This window comes from Phoxinus phoxinus, assembly GCF_949152265.1.
Source record: "Phoxinus phoxinus genome assembly, chromosome: 3".
Classification (NCBI taxonomy): domain Eukaryota; kingdom Metazoa; phylum Chordata; class Actinopteri; order Cypriniformes; family Leuciscidae; genus Phoxinus; species Phoxinus phoxinus.
This window is the reverse complement of record NC_136878.1, coordinates 26,188,260-26,216,222: the sequence shown is the minus strand read 5'-3', so window position 1 is coordinate 26,216,222 and position 27,963 is coordinate 26,188,260. Positions and strand designations below refer to the sequence as shown.

Sequence of the window (27,963 nt, the reverse complement as noted above, 5' to 3'; positions counted from 1 at the left end):
AAAAAGAGATACAAATCTGAAAATGTAAGACTTTAGGATGACTTACACAAGTAGCATGTGGAATTGCAAAAATATAGAACATAAACATAATTATCCAAGTTTTAATGGCTATGGAACATTTTTGGAACAATTTTGTGATTCAGTAACCATAGCAATCCCATGGGGGAACTACACCCTGGACCACAGAATAAAAGACACTCTCAGCATATTGCATCTCAGGAAACAGGGAGTCTGATATTTATGTGGGAGTGCTAGCTAGGTCTGCCAGGACTGTCGTTGTACTTTGGCCATTAGCTAATTACAGGGACGTACTTCACTGCAGTTCTCTGAATGGATCTTTTAGTTGCTGGTATCTTTATATCCATTTGGTTTATTCAGCCAGAATGTGTAATACCTATGGGGACAAGGAGCTGGGATTCAGAACAGTCATTGACTGAAGCCACAGACTCAGCGCACCATTTAGCAGTGACGTGAATAAGAAATTTCAGATTTCATCTAGAGAGTTTGGCTGAGTCATTTTTAATCTGCTGCTAAATCTGTCCTGCTATAAGGCCTTCTTATTCTGAAATGTGCTTGCTCTTTTTCTGAGTCTTACCGTTAAATTTACATTTGTTGCATTATTATACATCATTCTAAGTATTATACAGATATTGGAGCAATAGTAGTATAATATACATATACATTATATGCTATACATATAATAATATTTCAAACTACATTACATCCATTTTCAAAAACCTGCAAATTATTGTCAAATCTGTGATGTGATGCTCTAATTCTACCACTAGATGTCACTATTATAGTGCTTAAACAGTTGAATAAAGCTTAAACGTTTGCATAGAGAACAGTCGGCTATCAAAAATCTGACATGCCATATAAAACATGAGATGAGAAGATTATTGATTGAGGATTTAATGTTTATTTAATGACTTCACGATTTAAATTATTTCAATTAGTTTGTAAATATCTTACATGGACAAATACCATCATTTGGAGTAAATTCTAAAAAAAAGTTTTACATCACAACTTTGATGAGCTATCTGCTAACACTAGTCAGAAGTTTTTATTAAGAACATTTGACATGATAAGCAGGTCAGCTTCAGCTCAAACATACCGTAAAAAGTTGGTAAAGTGTTAGCTAATAAACAAACAAGTTTTATTTCACCATAAAATTATAGATTAACCAAGAAAAAATATCTTGGGGGAACCATTTGGTCTCAAAATCGTTAACTCATTCACTATTCCCAGTGAATGTCACAGTCCACATACAGATAATATGGAACATTGTGTTCCTTCTTTAACCCAAATGCAGTAGCAAGTATAGCCTATGTTATTGATGCCATGAAGTATATGATTTTGAATTTATGTCTTTTCACTATAATGCAACATTAATTACTAGATTACTGTATGCCGGCTACAACAATCAGCACTTGATTGATTACAACTGTGCAAACTGTTCCGGCTAGATTTCTAACTGGGACTAAAAAAGGGGAGCCCATCAATTATTACTAAAACTTATTCCCCCTTTTTCACAGACCAGGCTTAACCGTAGTGCTAAACTAAAATGGCGTATTGAGATGTTTTAACTGAAAACAACTTGCACTATATTAAAATATATCAGTGCCATTGTTTTGTCTCAAGATGCACACCAGTAATGTTTTTTTTTCTAAGGCAGGTTTATAAAAACTGCTTAAATGTCCTAATTAAACTAAGGCCTAATCCGGGCTTAATCTAAGCCCTGTCTGTGAAACCGGGCTATTCTGTGCCTTTTATTAGCCTACTGATTAAGCATCCGATTTTATTGTTAGGTTAATGACTTTTTTTTTTTTTTGGTATGGCTTAACTTTTACAGCACACTGTACCTTGATCATTAAATCCAGACTGAGGTTGTGGGCTGTCATGAATTGCGACACTGTAGCTTTAAGGAGGGGGCGGACTGCACAGCGATGACGCAGGAATAATAATGAAAGGATGCTTGAAAATTCCTCCTAGACTGCAGCGTGTGTGGTGACCAGCCGAGCCGCACACTTCACACATCCTAACAAGAGTAATTACACAGGCAAGCGGAGAGTTAGACAGAGACTCAAAGAAGACTCCAAACAGGGGAAGAGAGAGGGGCTCTGGAGAGACTTGCAGAAGAGACATAACTCACTTATAAACAGAAAGAGTGGGACTTTGCCATACTTAAGTTAAATTAAGGATACGTCTTAATTTAAATAGCAATCTACTTGGTAGGAAAAAAAACTTTAAAAAGCGTAGTCTCTTTGCAAAAAGAAAAAAAAGTTCGTGCATTGGTGTCAAAGATGTCATGTTTCATATCACTATGTCTGTCCATTTGGGTAGTACTCATGATGCCTGGCAGGACAAGTGCACTGAATGACAACATCGACGTGATGGTCCTGTTGCCTGACAACAACACATACTTGTTCTCTTACCAGAGAGTTTTTCCGGCTATTGAGTTCGCGAGAAAAACCCTCAACGGATCAGAACTGTTTGGAGGCTTGAAATTCAATGTGCGCTATGAGAACTCCGGGTGCGGGGGGGACGCGCTCTTCGCGCTCGTGGACAAGCAGAAAGAAGAGCGTCCCGACCTGGTCCTCGGTCCGGTGTGCGAGTACGCGGCCGCACCGGTGATGAGAGTTGCATCCCACTGGAACATCCCGGTGATCTCAGCAGGTGCTCTGGCCACCGGCTTCAGGGAGAAGAACAGCGAGTTCTCGCATCTCACACGAATCGCACCAACTTACCTGAAAATGGCTGAGACGTTTCTGGCGATATTCAAAGATTTCACTTGGAGAACGGCATATTTGATTTACGAAGATGATAAAGAAGAGAGAAACTGTTTCTTTACGATGGAGGGTGTTTTTACAGTGCTTTCAGAATACCACATCGTCACAGATCTCGCTGTGTTGAACTCGCACGAGGAGAGAGTAGACACCGACGGGATCATCTCGTCCACCTACGGGAGCGAAGGTATTCGTTCACTTGTCCGTCAATTACTAAATGCTTTACGCAAGCCGTTTTAACATCCTCAAGACGAATTCATATCTATTTTGTTTCTGTACACTTTTTCATTAGCTACAAGTACATTTCTGATTTTAATACTTATAGATACTAGTATGTTGAATTGCATGGGGTTCCGAAATTAAGTAGTAGGCTAGGCTATTCACTTCAGACTAGTATGTTGCCTATAGCTATTCCAATTGTCGCTGCTGCCTATTTCTATTTTACTTTTAACTATTCATTAGCTGCTAGTTTTGTTTTCTTCTATACCATAGTAGCCTATGTACTCCGCCTTTACAAGTACTAGCCTACTGATAAATAGTTTTAAGGAATAAAACGGCTTGCCATAGATGCCAAAAGTGTCTTACACATTTGTTAAAAGCACAATCCCCTGGAGAAGTTTCTTGCCAGAAGGGGATAATTTGCACAAGTGGAATGGATGGCAACTTGCTGGGTTTGAGCCTGATACTTTTGAATTACTCTAAACAAGCGAAGGTCTCCGAAGAGACTTGCAGGAGAGACACCTTTCAATTACTATACTAGATCTTAACTATTAGACTACACCACAAGTGGTAGTTATCCACATACTAAATAGCCTATAAGACTGCAAATGAAGTAATTTCAGTATAACATGATGTAAAAGGGAGACATTTCAGATTTGGTGATGAAAAAGGGGGTACTTAAGTGGTTTGTACTGTAGGGGTTTGTAACGTAACATACAAAATGTTTAGAAAACGAAGCTAATATTAGCTTGAAAAAAAAAATGCTGAAAATTCTGTGCAGTTAGATTTTTTTCTTCACCAGTGGCTGTTCTCAGCAGTTATTTGTGACTCACTTCTTTTCGCAGGTCAAAAGGGTGGATTTGCAAAGTATTGCCCTCGGTCAACACATTTACTTATGCTATTAAGTCTCTTTTAGTTTAAACTGGAACATAGTTTTTCCGGAAGTGTTGTATAATACCAAATGATAATGCATTAGTAATCCTAACAGCAATCCCAAACTGGAGCATGTCGCAACAGACCAATATAGAACAGAGCAATATAGAACACACAAACGTGTCAAATGCAGATATTTTCCTAACTAGGGCTGTTTTGATCCTTTCCTGATCTCCTCAAGCTCCCCGTCTATAAAGATAGGTAAGAGGTCAGTTGCAGTCCATAAGAAAGCCTGTGGAAAAAATGATCAGAATTTTGACAGGTGGTCAACACTGAGCAAGAGCTGTAGGAATTTTGGTGAGCAATTGTAGGCTTTAGCACTCGCCTAGACATCCTCAAGCACTTTTTAACAGCTTTTCTCATGGCGGGTAAAGTCATGCGCTGTCTGCCTGGCTGATTCTCAATAACTAGTGAGGATACACTCTCCCTGGAGCTCACTCTGCTACTATTGGTGTTGGATACATTGTGGCGCTAAAAGAAATGCCTGCTGTGAAAACTATGAACTGTCTGCAGTTATCCTTCTGTTATCCTTCTTTCAAACATCATATCCGTCTGCTCCAAATCTGTGGCGTTTCACAGAAAGTCTGACTGTGCACCTCCTTACTGATCCTGTTTCATAAACAGTGCATTTCTCACATTCCTAGCAAGGATGTTGTCGATTTTAGAAAATATACACATATACCTCAATACAAGGGCCCTGTATCACTTTCTTTCCTTTTCTTTCGTTGTCTGTGCGTTGAAATGAACATCTTACGTTTCTTAAGCTAATATTGCATATTGCGTGAACACCATGGTAATTAAAGGAATGTTCCACCAATTCTGAAAATGTCAGTTTGGAATGACTGAAACGGGGTAAGAGGTTAATGCTGTCTTGGGGCTGTTTTGACACTAACAATGACAGGGTAACAGCTCTTGAGGCCTTTTATAATTCTTTCCTTTTTCTACCAGTTCACAGCAGCTAGAGGTCCTCAACATGTTGCGATCCCTCACAGCAGCTATAAATGTACAAGAATGGAATGCTCCTCGTATAATGACATATACTTCCTTTGATCTGTCCATCACGGGCCATGCAGATTTGAATGTGGAATCTCAGTGATGGGATGCATTTTTTAGGCCACCACCCAAACACTCAAGTCAAAATTTGACATCTGTTTCAAGTGTCTTCTGAAGGATAACATTGAACTGCACAATTATATCACAGAATACACTCCAAGGTGTAATTTCTCTGCAAAAGTAAGAGTATTTTATGAGAAATTCTACCATTTGTATATTGTTTACATTAAGCAAGCAGTATGGCCAAAAGTTTTTCAACTACAGTATGCACAGTTTTTTTTTTTTTTTTTTTTTTGATGAGGATGTGGGTATTTCAAGCAACCTGTCCACAGGAATCATCACTATTGTGACGAAGGTCAATCATTTAGTCTTCTTAATCTCCGCTCCTTTTCTTACACTCGACTGTAAAATCGTATTCAGATTAGCCTCAATCCAATCAACAGCTGATGGATAGATCCAAGTCCCCGTTATATTGTTTTTCCTTTACCGTAATCTTTTTCTCTCAGATGTCCATCAGAATACTGAAGAAAAGATCTGTCGCTACTTCCGTAACATTACGACTTTAAGTGACAGCACTGCCTGTTAATGTCAGCGTCTGCCCTCTGCCAAGTGACAGTTGTTATTGGGCCCAAATACATCAAAAGATATAGGAATCTTTTCTTCTCCCTTTTAAAAAACTGGTAAGCCTATTTATTTGGCTATCTATCGTAATTATGCATGATTATCTGATTAGTTGCATTGTATTATTCGGATTTAGCATTGCTACCAAAACAGACCTGTGACCCACCAGTTGAGAACACAGCCATAGAGTACCAGTTCAATATGCTTTTTTAAGGAGCTTTTGATAGTACTAAAGCAGCCATTTTTCCAAAATAAAATCTACCAGAATTGGTCTGTTTCAAGAAGGGAACATCACGTTAAAAAAAAGATATATTTTTGAAAGTTTTGTGGCAAGTGACCAGATAGTTGGCTATAACCAGCATAAAAGTTTGTGTTTACATTACCATCAATTTCTGACATAGCCACTGTATAAATTAGCATATATTTGAATGCTAAATGATGCAGCCTGTTCCATGAGGTAGATTGCTGGCATTGAAATTAGTATTCCAGGCATGGTAGATGCTTCATTGTTTGCTCATAAAAGGCTGCAGTGGTGTAAGTACTGTAGTAGTGAGTACTGATACAGTGCAGATGGCAAATATGCTTAAATGTATCTGGGTGTCAAAATAATAAATTACATCATGAGTTTGCTTGTTTTTTTTCCTTTTTGTTAAATATCATTTTAACTTCAAAATGCAGACTGCAACTGTGTTCAGTAGTCAGTGACACAAGCATGTAAGCAAGTTGATTTATGTGGCTCCTTATAATAACAGCATTCATCAGTATCTACTCTTTCACACAGTTTCTCATAATAACAATCCAGTACAGGTTGCCAATTTTTTTTTTTGCTTGCCTGCAGTCATCTTTAAAGGACGTCATTGGGAAATTCTCCAGCGCCCGTGACGCCTGATTTGATTCATTGGCCATTGCAATGCCCTTGTTTTTGTTGTCAGTCTTCGCTATGCAGTTTTGAACCTGTTGCACGATGCTGTGGTCTGTCGGTTTGCACAGTTGAGGCAAATGTTATAAAATACAGAACTTTAATGACATATGGCCCAGCCTGCACATGAGTGCTGATAAAAAAAAGAAAAAAATAGCACCTGTTTTTTTTTTTAAACTGTGGAGTGGGAGTGTTTTGTGCTCAATATCAGGTACAAATCGGGTATAATTGAAAGATGAGTGTCAACATTGGTAACAATCCACTTGTTAAGTCATGTCATAAGATATACAGTTTTCGGGTCCAAGCCTCTACTAGTTTTAAAAACACAAGGTGTACAATACAGTCTATGGGCTCACAGTGTCCCAAACACCAATATTTTAACGATTCATAAAAGATGAATCATGGCCATCTGAGATTTCCATATGGAGATAAAGGTTAGGATTATGATTTTTTCAGTGGTATCACAGCACACCATGAGTTTATATTAGCACCATTTGCTGTTTGCTTTTGGCATCTGATTGAGTGTTTGGACACGGAAACGACACCTAGCTGTTGAATTTCTAACATATAAAAGATGTAGTAGATGTAATCCCTATTATAAATACTACTTTTTTAACATATCCCCTAGTGAAAAATAATACTTTATTGTATTTGAAATATATTCCCCTTTTCAATAGTTTTCAATACATTGCAAATATACTAACAAAAAATGGTACTATCTTTAAATGTATTAAAAGTATATTAACATCATGCTTTTACCTATTTTCACAATACAACTTTTAACACACTTTAGAATACTTTAGTATTTTCTAAAAATATACTTGAAGTGAAAATTCTGTTCATTTTTTAAAAGCATATTTATGTGCACTTTATTAAAAAATATATATATTTTAGGTATATTTTAACTGTGTGCTGGAAATGGTCATTATAAGTGGTCAATGCATTGAAAGTATACTTTCAAAATATATTATAGTATACAATAGTATTTTTTTTTTTTACAAAGTATAGCTAAGTATTATTTGTTTATTAGTGTACATTTGTTATTGAAGACAAAGTGAGCAATTTTAAGTATTTGGAATAAGCCAAAGGTATTACTGAGCATATACTTTTTACTCAAATGCGCCGACATGTGCGCCGAAATGTAGCGCTGTTGTGCTTCGGGCGACCCGTGTTCCAGGTCTCAGCTTGTGGTCCTTTCCATATCCAACCCCCCCTCTCCCTCCCACCACACTTCCTGTCTAGCTACTGTCCTATCCTAATAAGAGGCAAAAACACCAAAATTAAAACAATATATATATAAAGCCACTTATGGTATAGTGCTTGTATTTTTTGAAGACACTCATAATGAATTTGTAATGTACTTGTAACACAAATAAAGTACACTTTAATATCACTAATCAAGAATGTAATTAGTCCCTACACAGGCATATACAGTACTTAAAGTACTGTAAATTTAAATTTAAATTTACAGTACTTTATTTAAATACTGTAAATTTAGCACACAAAAGTACACTATACACTTAGTTATGCTTTACTATACAATTTAATTTCAACTAAAATATACTTAGTACAAAATTAGTTGTTTCAAAATAGCACACTTCTAGTTAGCTAATCATTAACACACTTAAAGTATACTAAATTAGTATACTTAGCATATATATTTTTTTCACCAGGGATGTCTAAGCTAAACGTATATGAATCTCTATTTTGTGAGACCCCCTCACCGATTCTAAATGTCAGAAGATAACATTTCATTGAGGATGGAATACGGTGTTGCAATGTTTTGACAGTGAATGACGTGAGCACAGAAGCACAATTTGCCTGAGTGGTCCTCCGGGAGTGAATTTACTAAGCCAGACATATGTCATTATAGCCCTGCTTATTTTGCATTATGTGCCTTGCTGCCAAAGTTGGACAGAGGGGCAAGACAGTAAACCCTTATACTATGTAGCGATATAGCACAAGTTTGCAAAGCGATATTATTTCCATGTGCACGTTCACACTATGCGTCTATATAGACCCCCAGGTGCATTAAATGTGGCACAACCAACGGTAAGTGTGCCATGTGTTGCCCCGTTGCATTCCTCAGCTCATTTGTAACTAGTGTCAGTGGGAAAAATCCAGATTTTTGAAATATTGCTGGCTGGAGCTGTACCCCATGGAATCGCTGGAAAGCCAACACAGGGCCTGTAGTGTGCTGTGCGCTCTGTAATTAAAGGGTGCTATAGTGCAGGAATACTGAGGTGAAGTTTGTCCCACTCGGCTGAGGATATTTCAAGCAGCGCATTACACTGACTGAGCTGTGGGGAAAGTTCCAATCCTCTGAATCTTCCTATTTATGGGACACTTTGCGATTATTATTATTATTATTATTTTAAACTCTGTTTGCTTGCTTGTTTGTTTATTTATTTTTGACCTCCTTGCTCCATGGGAATATATTTCATACCTGAGACTGTTTTCTGTAAGACCAGGTCAAAAATAAGCTATTCTATGATACTTAAAGGCTTGTGCTTACATAATTGAATCAATGCCACATGTTCTTGTAAAGCTGGCTAGTAGCAAGAAGGTCATAATTAATCTTAAATGAACGACACTGAACGTGTTCTCAGGATCAAGACGATAATACAGTGCCTTAATGTGCATGTCGGATTCATGGTCTGTAAAACTCTTATGAGGACACAGTGCTTTATTTTCTCTGCCATAAATAATATAATACTATATGCACCAAAACTGGAATCATCATTTTCCTTACGTTTATCATTTTTAACAACCAGTCAGTAATTGATTTAGGTCTCACAAGCCTTAACATTGTATCAGTTGTAAATGTGAGTATGTGAGTCAGATTCATTAAAAAGAACCAGTCTTTTGCTCTGGAATCGACTTCACAGGTCGTGCTCTGTTTTATAATCACCAAAAAGAACCTGCTCAGAAGAGTTGTTCGTTCTGTATGTTTCGTGCTGAATAGTTAGGCAGGGAACACTTTCAGAGTGTTTTAGGTCTGTGTACCGACGTTATCATTAGACACGTGCGAGAACCGAACGCAATGAAATCATTCAGTCGCGTTATTATATTTGGTTTATTATTTTCTTGGCTCCCCAACCTAGACATAAATGCCTTTTGACATTACTGTATACACATAACCCAGGTGGCGATGGTAGCCACCATCTAGAATGTTGTTTTGAATGGCAAATAACACTCTGTTCCTTGTTGTTTTGCAGTGGTGATTATGTGTGCCAAGGCGGACAAAATACGAGAGCTCATGCTGGGATTTCATCGACGAAAATTAACCAGCGACAGCCACATCTTCTTCAACATCGAGCTCTTTAACTCCTCTTCCTATGGTAAAGCTGTATTCATGGTTGTTCAGAGCTTATCTCTATTCCCACGATGAACCATAGTCAGACAAGATAGTGCTATGACCCTGTAGCACAATAAAGCTATCTGCAGGTCTTCTGCTTCACAGAGATTACATTCAAGAGATATTTGGCTCAACACAATAGTGCCTGGATATTGTCTGGTGTGCAGGTCCAGGATGTTCCACTGATGTTCCTGTGCATATCTAAAAGCCCCTTTGTTTCAGAAAAAGTAACAGGGTAGATATTTTACCCATTGTCATTGAGGTTTTATCAGCAGACACAGGCAAAACACGCTTGTATAATGCCCTTATCCTGAAAGACATACTTTTCTATTGCAAATCTTGCAATATGTTCATGTGAACATGAATTTATTACAATAAAAACACAACATTATTTCACAGGGGATGGATCCTGGAGGAGAGGAGACAAATTTGACAATGAGGCCAAGGCTGCCTATAGCTTTCTCAACACTGTAACATTGCTTAGGTCCACTAAGCCAGAGTTTGAAGTCTTCTCCATGGAAATGAAAAAGTCACAACAGGAGTCGGGCATCCCTGTTTGTGAAGACTGCAGTGCTGTACGTGAGTCTTTGAAACGATAATGTTTAAAATATATATTGAATACTTTCGTATTCAAAAGCCAAATATAAGATCGAAAGTTCTTTGCTTCTTTTTTATCTGTTCATATTGGATATTTTATTCACGTGTCACCTTTTATTTTAACTTTCTATTTTTACATAAAGTTAATTATTTTAAAAAAAGTTATATATTTAATTTGTGTATATATATAGATATATGTATATGTGTGTATATAATCTTCTTGGCTATTTTAAAACACACCATCCTTTTGTCCACTGTTAACAATATACAAGCAAATCAGCCAGTCATTCAGTCAGCCTGTCAGTCAATCAATCAAATTTTTCTCTTTTCTGCAATTCCATCCATTTTGTGGCCTGCAATATTCAGAGAGCTGCTGATTCTTTTATTCACACAGTTTAAAGTCAGAATACAGTGCATTCACACTAAAGGTGCTTTTGAATGGAGTGACTTGGCGTTCCATAAAGGCCCCATATTTTGTTCTGGCTCTTTGTCCCCATCATGTCAGCTTCCTTTGAAAAGCCATCAGAGTTTTCTAAGAAAGACAGTGGAAACTGTCTTTCTGAAATAAATAACTGTGGACGAATCGAAGTGCCAAGGTTAATAACCTCAGTGGGGGCCCTGACACTTCTGACTGGCTCAATTGCTGTATCAATTGGAGCCATACAAGATTTGAGCTGGACCTTTGTGGAGGACCACTACCATATAGAAATGTATTCAGACAAAGCCCATTCTCGTTCCAAAAATGAATGTCAAGACTTCAGTGTGCCAAGCACAATTATTTCACTGTATGAATACACTTCCCAGAGAAGCCTTACCTGACAGAAGCACAGGCTTATGTGATGTTTCACAAACTTGGCCCTTTGCTTGTAGCTACCGCTTGTATCTGCTCAGTTTTTTCTGACGGCGGTGTTCATGCTGAATTAATGAGCTGGATGAAGAATGCTCACTTTATTCATTAAGGAAGGTGATACATTTTTTTGGAATTGGCTTACAGTGAGTGGTGTTCTTATGAGCATCTGCACAGATTTAAGCAATTCATACTAGCTGCCAGGAAATGCAGCCATACTCATTTGCAAAGAGCCCCCCATATGCATAACATAAATCTGCTGGATAAATGACAGTTTCCACTGTTAACATTCTAGAAGCTCGGCTGTATAATCCAGCTACAAAGTAAGACCTTTAAAATATTCGTGAAATATGGATATTTAAAAAGTGCTGTTTTTGATCCAAAGGTGCTGTCAACCATATGTCCTTAGTGACTAAAATGACTGAGTCTGTGAAAAATGCAAAGTATTTTTATGCACTGATGACCAGTAGGTGGGTGTGTTGGATTACCACAGTCAATAGGAACATGTTTTATGTATTCCGTATAATGTATTTTATGTGCTTGATTGGATTTCTCCAAAGTTTCTTCCATGTTTTCCACTTGCTAAATACTCTCAGAAGAAAAGGTTTTAAAATGATCTTAAAAACAGGCAACATTCTTCAGCATCATTAACTGTTTCTAGTTGAGAAACATCATGAATTTGGTCAGACTGACATGTATTTTATCTTACTTAGTAATAGTTTTCATCTGTTGGCCCTCAGGTTACTTATTTTCATCTAATTTCGTGCGTCACTGTAGATTATCAAGTTCCAGCATGACAAAACCATTGAGGCTCAAAAAATCTCTAGAAATTCTTTTTGCACAGATTTAGCATTTATAAAATACCTATCCTCTCAGGTGTGTATAATCCATCCACAGCTTTTTAAATCAGGTGATTTGTAGTCAAGCAATTTAAGGTCAAATTCCAGTAATGATGTTTTAATGCTTGGCGACTGACTCTAAGATATATTAATGTCTGTACTTGAGTCAAACTGCTTCAAAACAGGATCAGTGAAGCAACTAGGCGCATTCATTAGAGATGATCAAACTCAATACACTAGACTGCATATGAATTGAAGGCCACCCATGATTGCTTCTTTCCTTTCCTTCTTAACAACTCTTATCTAGAACAAGATATGCAGTCAACCGCTTTGCTGACCATTAAGGGTCCCTAAATTCATCTCACAGGATCTGAACACACTGTGGCCGATTGGTTAAACTGAGACAAACAAAGGAAGTTATTATAGGCAGTTCATTCCGCTTTAATCTTTTCCATTTGATCAACAGCGGAGGCTGCCACTAGCCACGTTTCCATTACCCTTCAAATTGTGCAAATTGAAATTGAAAATGCGCCCGATGGAAACATGTCAATTTTGCAAAAACTCTTTATCGCAACCATTTATCGCAAACAAGTTTTCACGCTCACATGTGGTAGTTTTTCAGGCAATTTGAAAAATAAATATTTAGCAAAACTGCAATGGAAACAGTTTTTGCGCATTTACAGGTCACCTGGCTGACGTAGATGACGCGGTATGTTTGGACATAATACGAGACAGAAATCTTTATGAAATTCGTAAAGGATTACTGGAATACTGGATTCTAAACCTCATAGAAATGCCAAAATCAAGACCTTGAAGCAGATATGAGGAAGAAACACCTAGAAACACCAGCCGCTGCTTGGATAACACACATACTGTACGTCTCCTTCGATTAATAATAATGGCCAGTGCAATAAAAATGGCCAGTGTAGTGGCTGGGATATACATAAACCTACCAACGTCCGTTGCCATGATTTTTGGAATGACTTATCGCGAGAGGAAAAAATTAAGTTTTAGTCGCATAACGTCGGTTAATGGGAACGCCGTCATTTCACAATCGTTTTTTGACGACATTTAGAAAAAAATCACAAAAGATTTGCGCAAATCTGTAATGGAAACATGCCTACTGTTTACAGAACAGACCTGCGATAACGACCAATATAATTCTCTCATGACAGCCTTTACTTTATCTAATTCATGCAAAATAATGCTCAAGGAATGTTTGATCTGAAAGAAAGGGGAGCTATGGAGGACTAATTATTAAAATATATAAATTAAGACATGTTAAAAAATACATACATGAAATGGGAAAAAAAAGAATACATGAGATCAATGAGATGAAATGTATTTTTGAATTGAATATACTTATCGCATTTTCATTAATTTACTAATTGAATAATTAATTTCTGCATGTATTTATTTAATTTATATTGTTTCTGGATTTTCTTCCTCCAGTATAATAAGAGAACTAAACAACTTTTGCTGCCTCACCTGTTGCTTTAAGCAGTGCATTACAATTTAATTGTGGTACATGGATAAAGAATAAGATCTTTATATTTCTGTGAAGGTTTTCACAACAGGTCATCACAGAACATATAATCATATGAAAGGCTTCATCATGTAAGGTTTCGAGTGGTCTTCAATCAACGAGAAAAAGTCATTCTGCAGCGACTGAATTCTAAATGACTACAAGTTCTTAACATACAAAATAGATGATGTCTGAACAGTTGATTGTCTTTCATTTTCTCACTGCATTCCATTATGAAGAATTAAAAATATGAAAATAAGTTAAATCAAATATTACATACAGATATAAATAAATGAAAGAATTAATATGTTTAACAGATTATTGCGGAAATTATTAAATAAAGTAAACTAAAAATAAATTAACATAATTTCCCATTGGGTCATTTATCTATATTTTTTCTTTCATTTTTCATATTTGTTTCTCCATATATGGTGTCTTAGAAGTTCTGTTCTGGCCTTTCTGTCATTGCAGCATACCTGGTAGTGACAGTGAGACTCCACTGGGTAATGTTTTCACCAGGGTGAGGAAACTGACATGCGGTTGCACCTTTTCATGCCAGAGCCTGAAGTTAATCAGCCCAAATAAACAGAAACAGGCTTATGGGTAAAACAGTGAGTCCAGTGAGCCCTGAGGATGAGTTACATTCACTCTAATGATGCAGATCTTGTTTGGGTTTAATCACTGCAGTTGGGCCAATAAAAAAGGGGAAAAACCTTACAGTGGATTTATTTATTTTTGAATAAATCAAAAATATTTTTTTTTGTAAGAAATCACTTTATCATTTAAAGATGCTGCAAACTGAGATAGAAAACCACAAATCTCAACAGGCCTCCGGGTGACAGGCCTTGAGACCTCTCCTTTAACATCTTAGTTAGAATAATAGAAATTTAATCAAAATCTCTTCTATATCTCTTTCATATCACATTCTTGAACTGAGATGGCATCAGTTTTACACAAACTGTTAGCAATAGTGCCTGATCTTAAATATCAGCAGGGTTTGTTTCGCAATGAGAAAGCATGACATTTTTTGCATGAGGAATGTTTTGTCCGATACATTTTGTTGCTAAATCACAAGCTGTGCTCTGTATGAAAACACGGCAGGGTTTGTTATGCTCTGAATGCTTGGAGATTTCACCTCTGTTCACGCTTCCAAAAATGAATATGTATATAAACATTGATATGACTATATCAGCTTTTCCTGCTGTTTCACTCTTATTAGGCAGTTGAGGGTGAATGTAAATATACAGTAATCTTGGCAGCCGGATATCGAATCTCCCCCGGGCTGCAGACTGACTAAGCCCCAGGTTTTACTATTGTTTGCCTTGGGCTGCGCACATGCAGCATGCGGCTCTGTGGCAGGAACGGACCATTAATCCATATCAAAACATGAGCATCTACTAGTACGTGCTTTTCAGTATTCATGGCGGCTGGGTAGCCCTAATTATTTTTTAATTGGTTAACATTTCATTGAACAAGACAGTGCTGTTATGGATACTTTCCATCTTTTTCACTCTTGATGTTAGAAGACTGCATGCAGTTGTTCATTCATGTGCAGGTTAACTAAAATATGAAATTGATAAATGAGCTGCTCTTGGATTCTCTCATGATAACCTTTGCTTTATCATATTTGTCTACTAATGTCTTATAATTCTATGTAAATACAATATAGAGGGCCGAATATTAAATAAAAGACTGACGAAATGTGAAAAATAAATGCATGTGTACTGTAATAATCCACAAAGCCAATGTATTAATTTTTTTTAGCAATTTAATCATGAAATTTATTATCTTAATTTACTTAAAACCATTAAAAAAACATTTCATTATGTATTTAGATTTATTATTTTTTTTTATGAAAAATACTATGTTCTATTTGAATAATAAAATATTGTTGTAGCCAATAGCCTCGTGGGCAGCACTCTAACACCCAAGTTCGAGTTGTCCTTTCCTGATCGCGTCCCCCACTCTGTTTACTCTATTTTAATAAAGACAAAGACGTTAAAAATACATCTTATTAATAACTAGATATTAAAATGCAAAATACAATTCATATAAAAGAGAGTGTAAATGTGTGAGCCCTGTGATGGACTGGCCATTCGTCCAGGGTGTCCCCCGCCTGTGGCCTGAAACGCTGGGATAGGCACCCTGCATCCCCGCAACCCTGCAGAGGATTTAGGGGTTTGGGGATAGATATAAACATTTTTATCACTTCTCTATTTCTTACTCTAATATGCTAATGAAGGGTTAACCTGGATATTGACCTTTTTCGTTGATGAATAGAGGTGTCTCTCAGAAGCAAACATCATTTTGATAAAAAAAATTGCTGTCTTCGTCTAGTGTTCCTCAGACCTTGCTCTTTTATTGCATTGCAGGTCAATATGTTTATGGAGGGGTTCCATGATGCTTTGCTTCTGTATGCATTTGCCTTGCGTGATGTGATGAGTAACGGTCTGACGAAAAAGGATGGACGGCAAATCACACACAGCATGTGGAACAGAACATTTGAAGGTAATTAGGGGGATAAAATGCTGTGCTTTTTGCAGCAAAAGTACTATGGATACTGGACTGTGGCAGACATTTGCATTTTATAACCAAAATTAATCGGCAGCTGTAGTTCTGAAATGCAAATATATACTCAGAAGTGTGAGAATTGACTGGTTCAATTTTGTGTTAAAGTTCAGCGACAGAAAGGTAAACAGTGGCAGCAAACTCAATCAAGTGAAACCTTGCACTAGCCAGACGGTGTCAGAAAAGGATGTTTACATGAGAAAATAAACATTACTTGCAAGGAAGGGATTTGAAGCAATATAACATGATAACAATATGCACACTCAGTTTGTAGTATGATCAATTACCTGTTTATTTAAATTATACAAATTATGTTAATGGCATAAGTAATGACATCTTTTGACCACTTTAACCTATTTACTATCAATGGACCAATACACTGTACACACTTTAATTTAAAAGTTTGGAGTCAGTAAGTTTTTATGTTTTAAAGAAATTAATGCTTTTATTCAGAAAGGATGCATTAATTTGGTCAGTATTGACAGTAGTAAATGCTTTTCTTTTAAACTTTCTGTTCATCAAATAATCCTAATTGTTTTTTTTTTACGGTTTCCACAAAGAAATGTTTCTTGAGCACCAAATCAGCATATTAAAAATAATTTCTGAAGGATCATGTGACACTGAAGACTGGAGTAAAGGGCCGTTCACACAAAGAGCGATAACTATAAATATAACAATAACTATATTGGCGTCCACACCAACGCATGATATTGTTCTGTTTATTCTAAGCAATGCAGTTTTGTCGTCTTCCACTTTAAAAACATTGACAACCAATCGGGCATTTATTGTTCATTAGGTGAAAAAAAACCTGTTCTGAAAGTGATTCTAATGATATTGTTCATCTTTGCCATTATCATTATAGTTGTGGCATGGACTCTTCTATTCTTTTACATTTATAATGATTTTTATTATTATTGTTATTACTTTATTGTTATTGTATCGTTTTAGTTATCATCCATAGTGTTAACGGGCCTTAATGGGTGCTAAAAATTGAATTACATTTTAAAATGTATTAAAAAAGAAAAGAGTTATTTTAAATTGTTATAATATTTCACAATATTACTGCTTTTCACTGTATTTCAAATTCATGCAGTCTTGGTGAGCATAAGAGACTTCTTTCAAAAACATAAAAAAATCGTATCAAACCCTATTTTTTTAACGATAGTGTATAGCAATTTTCAAGAAAACAAATACATTGGTTAGTGGGTTGGAAACACTTTTGTCCTTTAACAAATCAACATCCTATTAAATTATATTTTACACTCTAAGCTTATTATTAAGAAAATAGTAATGCATATTTTGTGCAAAAAGAACAGTGGAATCTGAACACTGACCCATTTTATTCCCATTATTATTATTCACCACATTTGATTCCCATTATTGTAGTTGCGAACAGAGGGTTCGCCAGTATTCTTGCCACTGTAATTCATTAAACTTCCTTTACAAAATATGTGCTCAGACATGTCTGCGCCCCAGACCTGTCTCAATGACCACAGCAAGACAACTAAACGTGAAATAACAATGTTTTGCTCTGCCAGAATCATCAGGAACAGGGTCATGTTTTCCTGTTAAATTAAATAATATTTTAAACATCTCAAGAATTCAGGAACACAGATGTACAGATGAAATTACCATTTCTGCAGTTAAAGCCAACAAAAATGGCAGGAGGCGGATGAGATTTCCTGTTGTATTGCCCACCCGGAATTTGCCGATTCTTGCTGGTGTTTTCCTTGGAATGTTGGACTTTTTAAACTAATTAATTTTCTCATTCCTTGCATTCCATTATACAGGCATTGCTGGCCAGGTGTCTCTAGATGCCAATGGTGACCGAAATGGGGATTTCTCTATCGTCAGGATGACAGACCCAGATGCAGGAACGCACGAGGTATGCGCATGTAATCATTTCTGCTTTATTTGACCAAAAAAGTCAGGACAGCAAGTAAAATTCAATAATTTCAAACTAATTTGCATGTTTGTGCCAGAATTATGTCTGAAGTAAGGAAAGATATGTCTTTTTATGCCTTTAGACTATAATGAACTTTGGCACCAATGGAACTTTCAAACCCATGCCAGGCTTTAAGAGGGAATGGTTCTCCTTGCGAACAGCACCAGAGCCTCCACCCCCAAAACACATTGAATCATCATGTAAATACCTCTACTTCTTAAAGACTGACACTTTTTTGTAACAGCATGATATGCACATATGTCATATATTTATTATTATAATGTATATGCAGCTTTCCTTATAAATGGTTTCATTTTCTTTTCTAAGCAGGTGGACTAGGTGTATCGGCAGTGACTGGGCTAATAGTAGGGGGAATTCTGGGAACAGCTCTCCTCATGGCATTCTACTTTTTTAGGTAAACACCAAAAATATATATATATATATTTTCATAAAATAGGTCAATGTATTAAAGTCCCCCTGTAGTCATTGTATGCCTTAAAACTCATCTTTGTTCACCAAAATGACACATAAAAAATGAAAAAAATCCTCTGAAAAAAATAAATCTAACTCTACACCCATGAATATGCAAATTAGTCCCCACCTCCAGGTAATCCACACCAGCTCAGAGATCCATTTGGTCAACTTTACTGTAGTAAACGCTACACAATGGCAAGTGGAAATACTGGTTTAATTCAGCCATATATCTTTGAACCAGAAACTGATTTAGAAGAAGTGGAAGAGTGAACTATACACGGTCGTCTACAAAGTTGGTCTATCAGAATGGTAATGCGTTTTATGTATCGCTCTCTACAATGTCGAAACCATAACGGTACTTTTGCTTGACTACGTTATTAAACGGCTAAAAATGTGTTGCACAATCCATGTTCCCGTTCGCCGTCTCAGTCTGCCTTCTAAAAATCCTTACAAATACTTTGAACAACTTAGAACGTCAGTGGAGAAAGGCATATAGTTCATCATAACACTGTAAAATACATCATATACATAATTCACCTGCTATATTGCTAAATGTACAGTATTTTTTATATCAACAGAAAAATATACCGGGATAACCTGGCTTCTCTTGAGACTCCCCTGGTTCAGAGCATAGTTAATGATATGTTAAAGCACGTTGACGTGATTGGTTACAAGGTAGTTTGTGTCGTAAGGAACACCGGCGATTATAAAAGCTGCGTTTTTGAGACTGTCTTTAATTCACTGCAGTTTTAAGGAGAAAATACTCAGCAATGGTGTTGACTTATGATTTTGCGCATAGTTTGTCTTAAATCATATAAAAAAATACCACATAGACATATAAACAACGTTAAAAACTTGATTTTCATTTCAATTATAATGAAATAATTATCTGAAAATTGTCTTTAAATCTCAGTTTTATTATCATGTTATTATTATTATGTTTTAGAACCATCTGCCCAAAACGTACTCTGATACTAACATAACCTCGGTTCCCTGAGATAACGGGAACGAGTATTGCGTCACAAGACACTTTGAGAAAACGAATTTTTCTCTAATACTGAAGTCTAATTGAATCATGCAGTAAAACTGCACACACCAATGGCTGTGCAGTGAAACTGCAAGAACATATGGCGCTTGCAAGTCACCCACTCTTGACCGATGCTAAGGATAGCAAGAGGGCGGTCTTTAGTGAAAGGGGCCGCAGCTCAGCCAACTGGAGTGGCTTGAAGGGATGGCCCCTGAGGTCCCTAAGGACCATAGACAGGTCACATGTTGGAAAAGTAAGGGGATGAAGCGGGTTCAGCCTTTTGGCCCCCCTCAGAAAACGAACAACTAAGTTCGATCTGAGTCTACCTTGATGGTTTATGTAGGAGACCACAGCCATGTTGTTCGAGTGGACTAAGACATGGTGACCTGTGGCGTCTGTGAGAATTTGTGAGCAAATTGAGTGATTAACCACGTTTGATTATGTTCAGAACCTATCCTGACACTCCGGGGATGGCTTCCCAAGCCTTGCCCGGGTAGCTAGGGACTGAAGTAGTTCAGGTGACAGGCCGCTGTACTGGGACGGGGACTGACGCCCGTGGTATTGGGAAAAGGGCTCTCTTTTTGAATGTTTGTTTTTTATTTTGTTCGCTATAACAGCGGTCAGTTGTGTGGGTGCGTAAACATGAATGGTCCCAATACTTGCAACGAACACATCGCCTCAAACACCCTCAAAACTTTACTCCCTCTAATTGTATGTAAGTGTGAACTTTTTTTTGGAGGGAGGCTCTCTAGGCTCTCCTCTAGGCTCTAGACACTAACTCTAGGCTCTCCTCTTCCTTCCTGGAGAATCAGGGCGGCTTCTGGGGCTCAGAATTCAGCGTTATTGTTTGACAGGGCCCCTCGTGCTTAGGGGTAGCGCTTGGAGGAGCGGGAACGCTGTCGAGGCTCAGGCTCGGGCTTGAGCTGAGTGGTCGAAGGCACAGGCTTCGCAGGCTGCTTAGTCAGCACGCTTCTCTGGCGAATTGAAGCAGCTGCAGAGCTGGAGTGCTTGGGCAGGAAGTGGTGCATTGCCTGCGACGACTTCTGTGCTGCGGTGAAGTACTTTGTGAAACAATCCACCGCAGGGCCGAAGAGACGAGAAAAGCAGCCTTGTCTGCATCCTTAATCTCTGTTAAGTTCAACCATAAGTGGCGTTCCAACACCACTAAGCTGGCCATGGCGCTGCCAATAGCCTGGGCGGTCGTCTTGCAGCTCTCGAAATGCAGCACGGTCGAGGCCAGACTCGTCAATGGATCTGAAGAGTTTAGCCTGAAAGAACTGGAGGACCACCATGGTGTGGAGAGCAGAGCCCCGTTCGGATCTCTAGACGGCAGGGGGGGGGAGTCATCCTCTGAGCCAGAACAATCCTCCGTGATAGAAGCCGCCAGTGACATGCTGTCATCTGGGAGATCCACTTCAGATTCCCCAAACGAGACCAGGTCACTCGCGCCAGAAGAGGCAGTGGATGCAGAAAGTGAGGCATGCGGGATCTGCGCTGACGTGAGCTCACTCGTGGCCGACTGTTTCTTTCTCCGAGGTTGCTGGGAGGAAGAGAACAGGAGAGTGCAAGAGGCGGAGCCACTCTCTGAAAAAAAAAAAAAAAAAAGCTAGGTACCCCAGACAGGCAACACACTCCCTTTGCTCGTCAGAAGCATTTATGGCTTATGGCGTGGCATTTGCAGCAACATTGCAAGGAAATTTACTCTTATAGTAATCGCCAGATAGCCACAGGGGAGAACGCTAAATCAGTCAGCCAAACAGTCAATTCACCTTTGGCTAAGCCCCGCCCCCCTTAGTTACTGTTGCTACCTCCGACAACTTCATCTGGGCTCTGGTTTGGTATCAACATGGCTTATGCTGTGACAGCTCTTCCTGCTGAAATTTTATCAAACTTTTATAAAGCAGCAAATAAAGTGTCCGATAGAAGTAGGCAAAAGTGTCTGCAGTGTGCGTTTGAAGGCTTTATTCAAGACAAACGGTGAAACGCAAGCAACAACAAGGCATCCAAATAGAGGCAAAAGCATAACTTAAAGGTCACAGTCAAACAATGAACCACAGCATATCCTAATCGAGACGGAGGCTGTGACTAACAATATCAGGAGAAACACTGTCATGCAAAGCTGGGTAGGTCTCTATTCACTTCTATAATCGTTATTATTTACAAAGCAAACGGACTACGCGAGTAACTTATAAAGATGTATTTATTAGCAGCGTGTGCTCGCGTATCAACAATTAGGGCAGAGAACCGAAATCATGACCTAAACCAGCATAAAACTGTCTAACTAGTATAACTTCACAGTAAGGTTAAAAGCTAAATGTATCTTAGAGCACAAAAGTGAGCTTGTTGATCCTTGAGGGGTTTCGCTGACTGAGAGGACGTCCACACAGTTTAATCCAAAGACGACACTTGTCAGTATTTAACTTCGGTTTTGGGAAGGGGAAAAAACGGACACCCCCTTCCAACCTCTCTGGGAAACGCGTATCTGTGTTACAAATGCCCCAGGCACAACGTTTAACCATATTTTTTATAAAACGACGACGTAATAGCCTGCCGAGACCAAAAATATGAGACGCCTGCGTTGAAGTCAATGGAGCGCCGTGAAAAAGTGTCGGAGCCTCTGTCGGAGCTCGTTCTTGGCTGCGCTGTGATTGGTCAATCTACATTCTAGGGCGTGGCTTAGCCAAAGGCGAATTAGGCTCGTTCGACGGTGAGAAGGCTTCTTCTTTTGTCTCTGCGTCCAGCGAGGAGAAAATCTTTGTCGCTAAAGGAGAATTATTATGAGACCCTATGTCAGATTTCCCGCTTATAGACGGGTAGCCCCGCCTGGGATGCAGAGCCATAGGTTCACGCAGTTTCCCTGCGTGATTCAATAAGGCTTCAGTATTCAGAGAAAAAGGAGTTTTCCCAAAGCGTCTAGCAATGCAATACGAGTGAACTGTATCAATAGGGAACTATAAGTGCACAAATGTTTATTAAGATAATAGTAGTACTGCTAATACTTGACATCTACATTCATGATATTGTTCTTTATCGCTCCTCAGGAAGAATTACAGGATAACCATTGAACGGAGAACACCTCGAGAAGAGTGTGACATTGGAAAACACCGTCAGTTGCGGGAAGACTCCATCAGATCTAACTTCTCTGCAGCGTAGTCTGCAGTCGTAAGTCGACTGCTGGGGTGTTCGAATTCGGGGAAAGTGCATCTCAAATGGGTCTGTTGGCTCATCAAACACCATCCTTGGAACCCAGAAATATTTATAGATATGCTGTAGTGTTTTTTCCTTGTAATTTTTTCTTGCTCTTCAATTCGTAAACTCAGGAAAGTAGAATTTTTGTAGGAGAAGTGCTCGCAAGGCTTCTTGACTCTGAAAGAAAAAGGGTATTTTTTTTTAATTTAGCTACAGACCTTTTTTCCCTGAAAAAACTTTTTCCCGTTTTTCCCTGTAGAAGCCTGTCAGTTTTGTAGAAAAGAGTGGGCTGACTTAAGTCCTGTCAGCTGCTGGGTCGGTGGGGAGAAACGGTTATGAGATATTGAGGACTGTTAGAGTGAAACTCAGAACTTAAGCTTACTTAAAACCTAACACTCTCCCCAGTGATCTCTGCATCACTTTACCTTCCTCTTCTTCGATTAGAGAATGTCCCGTAGAACACACTGATAAACATCCATTCTTTCTTTTTTGTAGACTTGGTTAGGAGGCACTGATGAATAAAAAACTGATGTGAACTTTAAAATGATGTGCCTCTCTGTCAACACGTATCTCAACAAGCTCAATATATCAAATTTGGCTGCATGCTGAAACTGAAACACTGAACTGTTTATTTATGATTATAAATTCTGATTTTCTACAATAGGTTTTAGTCCCACTAATTATAATAATCAAATATAATTTCAACTCATATCTTGATTTACACTGCCATGTACAGTATCATACATGCTGCTGAGTGCTTCATAACCAAATGTTGTCTGATGGGTGTTCACGGTTTTGGCTTCAAGATTCAATTGATAAAACCGACTGTTGTAAAACTTAACCAATCTAAACTATGTCCATTCATGTCAAGATGTTTAAAATAGGGCTAACGTCTGCTTTTGAAACTTGTCATGCTTTAATGCTTTAATAACAGCAAAAAAGTCTACAATAGACCTCCTCCACCATTCCATTTTTGTGTCAGTCGTTTTGTACAGCCCACTTTTTATTGTTAAACAAAACACTTTTAGAATGCTGGAAATAGTTTCAAAGAAGAGATGATTCTGCTCAAATCATGCCTGATTCTTCATCTGTTAAGGTGAACTGCAGAGGCAAGCAATTCGTTTGGTTTAAAAAAGATAAAAAAGGAGGTTGTGAGAAAGTTATGTAATAGATATATAGATATGTCACAACATGATTTTGTTGCATACACAACAGAAGCCGGTCTACCTATCAAAGAAAGATTTTGAAAAGCTATGTTCAGTTTATATTGCACATGTACATTTTTTTACTTTGTCTTTAGATTGTCTTTATCAGGAGGTGGTTATCAATAATCTATCAGTTTAATAGCATATTATAAATAATATTTTTTAACTTTTGTGATTATTCAGTAATGAGGATGAGATGTAAATGTGAAATGTCACATTTAAAACCACCTCTATGGTGTGCTCGTCAAAAAATATAGGGTTTTATTCAGGCTTGGTATGATGGCAATTGTTTACTGATGTAAGTAAATGTATCAACATAAGATGTGATGTTATTTATTGATATTTTTGTAGAGGTTTCATTTTTCTTAGTGTTGATTTTAACATTGTGTCTTGTGTGAAATATACAGAATCATTTTTGTAAACAGTATATCTGCCTTGTCATCTTGTTTTATCTGATAAGTATATTTACAAGGCTTTGCAAACACTCAGAATAATTGTAACTTATTTAGATTGATACATATTGACCAATTAAAAAGAAAATTTATTAAATGAAATAGTCTCTGTGTTTACCACTATAGTGCCTCTCATACAACTTGCAAGTGGTCCATTCTGGGTAGACCGACTTTAATCGCAGGACATATTTTGCTCTTGTAATTTAGTATCTAAAATTCATAATCAACAGTGTGGATCTGTTTTCCGTGAGCTTGTGTCCATTCAGTGGACCAATCGACTATCATAGCTGTGGTCTGAAATTCCTCATAGATCTCCAAGAGAGTGTGTGCAAATGATCCCAGACTGCAGAGACACTATGTGAACACAGGTCATGTAGCCAAAGCAAACACAACTCACTTCCTTTGCTGCTCATCACAACAGGTGTCTCACACACACAACATTTTTCCAGTGCTAGTCCATCTAAACAACTCCTCCAGAAATTTGAATGCTAAGGGATTGTTCCCTCAAAAATGACAAATCTGTTTTAATTTACTCACTCTCATTTCATTACAAACCTGTATGGATTTCTTTCATGAGTGAAACAACTGATGGATTTCTTTTTTGGCTGAACTGTTCCTTTAAGATTCTTCTAAATGTTTCTCACCAGACACCCTTCAATTACCATCAATATGAACCAGAAGTCATGACTTAATGTCTATTGGAGTACAGTATGAGTTCAAACACACCTCAAAGAACCATGAAATCCCAGCTGATACAAAGTCATTCTTTGACCTCACATCTGGCAATGGAAAAATTCCTTGAATGCTTCTTAATCAGACTACAGACTACGAGGCTGAACCTGCTGACTAAGCAAATACCCTTAAACAGAGAAGATAATGCACCTGTCTGTATACAAACACACTACAGCTCAAAATCTTAAACTGCTATTGTAATGCTTTTCTGTTTCGGATCTATGAGGGAGGACTCAAAATGCAGAAATGAGTGATAAGGGGTTTATTGAAAGACAGTTGACAAGACGAGAGATTGTGGGTGAGTAGGTGATAACAGTCCAAACAGTAGGCAGGGAACAAAGCACAATGACAGGCAAGCTGAGGGTGGCAGTTAAGACCAGCCCAAGGTGAACACACTGGTGTTCTGAGGTAGATGTGCAGCACAAGGCCAATGGATACAGCAAGAGCCAGACAGGATAACACCGCACACGTAGATGGACTCACAGGGCACGATCAGTCACTGCACCGGTCTCGCTGATTGGTAGAGAGAGAAAGCAGCCAGCTTGCAGGGCTGGAACACAACAAACACAAGACAGAGCAGTATCCACAACTGGAACCATGAGCAATAAATAACAGGTAGAACCACACACTCAATGACAACAAACTGGCAAACCGTGAGGGCAAGAGAACACATATAAAGGGAGCAGAGAACACGAGGAACAGGTGACAACACTCAGACAAACGAGGACTCAACCAGGGCGTGGTACAGGGAAACAAGGAGGCAGGAAAAGAGGAGCACATGGCCAACATAAACAAAGACAAAGCCATACCAGAGAATGTCTAATATGGGGAGAACTGCCACTCTCAGTAAACTTCCGGCTTCTGAACTGGTTGCAGTTCCACTCTGGTTCCATATGAGGGCGCTCACAGGACGAGTGCAGAATGAATGGAGGTCTATGGAGCTATACCCCTCAAAATCCACTTTTCTCATGATATAATTTTTTGTCTAGTAATTTGAATGTTGTATTTGAAAGGAGATGCAAAGAAATTACACATTGCTGGGTGTTTAGAGTCACTTATTTGCTTTAAAAAGTCTTTTAAAATGTCAATGACGTCATACACATCGTACGACCAGAGATACTGCTTTACGGCAATCCTTCAGTCACTTTGGTGCTTTCACGCTCTGCACTTTCTTTTCTCTCGAGGCATCGACAACACAGCTGACACAGGTAAATACACGTGCTAGAAGAGTTTCTGCTAAGACATTCTGGTCCCGCTTCGGATGCCATGATGCCATCAAGCGGTATCTCTGGTCGTAACCAGTCCTTCACTGACCAATCAGTGTTCATTAGCAGAATGCTAGCGTGTTATGAGCAACAACAACTCAACCTGTAAGAAATCGAAAGGACATAAGTACTCGTTCATTCAACTTTCGACCTATAACCCATGTTGAACTTGCAAAACCTACAATAAATTCTGAGATTTCTCAACGGCAATCGGGTGAAAGAGACAAATTTAGCCGTCTAGCTCCATAGACTCATTTTTCACTCGGGTGATCGCCCCCAGTGGAACTCTGGTGGAACTACAACCAAAATTCGGTACAATAGGACTTAATAGGGAGTGGCTAGGCTCTCCGTAGATGGGCTCTGGCCATACGTTCAAGCACACCACAAACATAGAGACATGAAACGAAGACAAGGCAGACAAAGCTGCCAGGGCAGAACCCTGACATTTTCCTTTCTCACATCTTGTTACATTGTCCTAGTCTTAACACAGGCGAAGCAGATCTATTTTCAGCACACTTTGATGGAATGCTTTTTTCTTTTTTTTCTTCAGAAATGCAAAGGTTTCCTGTAATCATGGTGTTCAAGTGTTTTCAAGAGGAATCCATTATTCAGTGCCTCTGCCATAACACATGTTGTAGTTGCTGGAGTGATTCTTAGATATCAGTACAGTGTGTGTCTGTGCAGGAAAGTGAATGACCATTTGTAGTGATTTGTGAAATAATCTTGTAAAATTCAGGGAGATAAAAGCTGTCCGTTAACATAAACATTCTTTATCACATAGCGCGGCTGCTCGTCTAGTAAAGGATACGGGATTTTTTTAAATCCAATCACTTGAGCAACAAAATTAGTGACTAGTATACTTATGATAAAATATTTTTATCACAAAACATGTCTACTTTTCAATGAAGGAGAAAGATCCCTTTTGCAGACAGATGGAGTAGTTACAGCATCTGCCAGCAGGGGCTAACTGGACTGTGCTAACCAGCCAAACCTTGACCCATGTGAGAAATATAACATTCTTTTTGACATCCGAAGACTTGACCTTTGTTAAATATGGCATAAAAATCATATATTATTAATTTTAGTATGTTAAACCTGACATACTTGTAAGTGGCTGTTATAATAGTTTATGATCTGAAGTTATCATACTGTTGTTTAATATCCCACACCCAGTCCATGGCCAGAACAAAAAAAAAAATTCATTCCTTAAAATGTATTGCTTTCTCTTGTGAAATCTCATCAGTCCTTTGAGAAATACCACTGATGAAGCTTGAACAAAAGGGTCAATATATGAATGCAACAAAATATTTTTGAATGCCTTGAAAGAAAAAATGCCTGTTCATTTGAACACTGTAAAATGTAATTAGTTGACCTTACTTAAAAAAAGTATGCAAACTCGTTGCCTCAAA

At 38.1% G+C, this 27,963-nt stretch overlaps 1 protein-coding gene across 2 annotated transcripts; it reads left to right on the top strand.

The window, feature by feature from the left end:
• The first annotated feature begins 1,988 nt into the window (after nucleotides 1–1,988).
• Nucleotides 1,989–24,656, top strand: npr3 (natriuretic peptide receptor 3). Of its 2 annotated transcripts, none has more exons than XM_079606770.1 (8): nucleotides 1,989–2,973; nucleotides 9,750–9,872; nucleotides 10,289–10,464; nucleotides 16,070–16,205; nucleotides 18,056–18,150; nucleotides 18,293–18,410; nucleotides 18,541–18,625; nucleotides 22,753–24,656. In XM_079606770.1, the coding sequence occupies exons 1-8, from the start codon at nucleotides 2,304–2,306 to the stop codon at nucleotides 22,862–22,864; spliced, it is 1,515 nt and encodes a 504-aa protein (XP_079462896.1). In that variant the 5' UTR covers nucleotides 1,989–2,303; the 3' UTR covers nucleotides 22,865–24,656. The 2 variants fall into 2 exon arrangements, with proteins under 2 accessions (XP_079462896.1, XP_079462895.1); XM_079606769.1 differs by having other exon boundaries at nucleotides 1,990–2,973; nucleotides 18,538–18,625.
• Nucleotides 24,657–27,963: the final 3,307 nt, after the last annotated feature.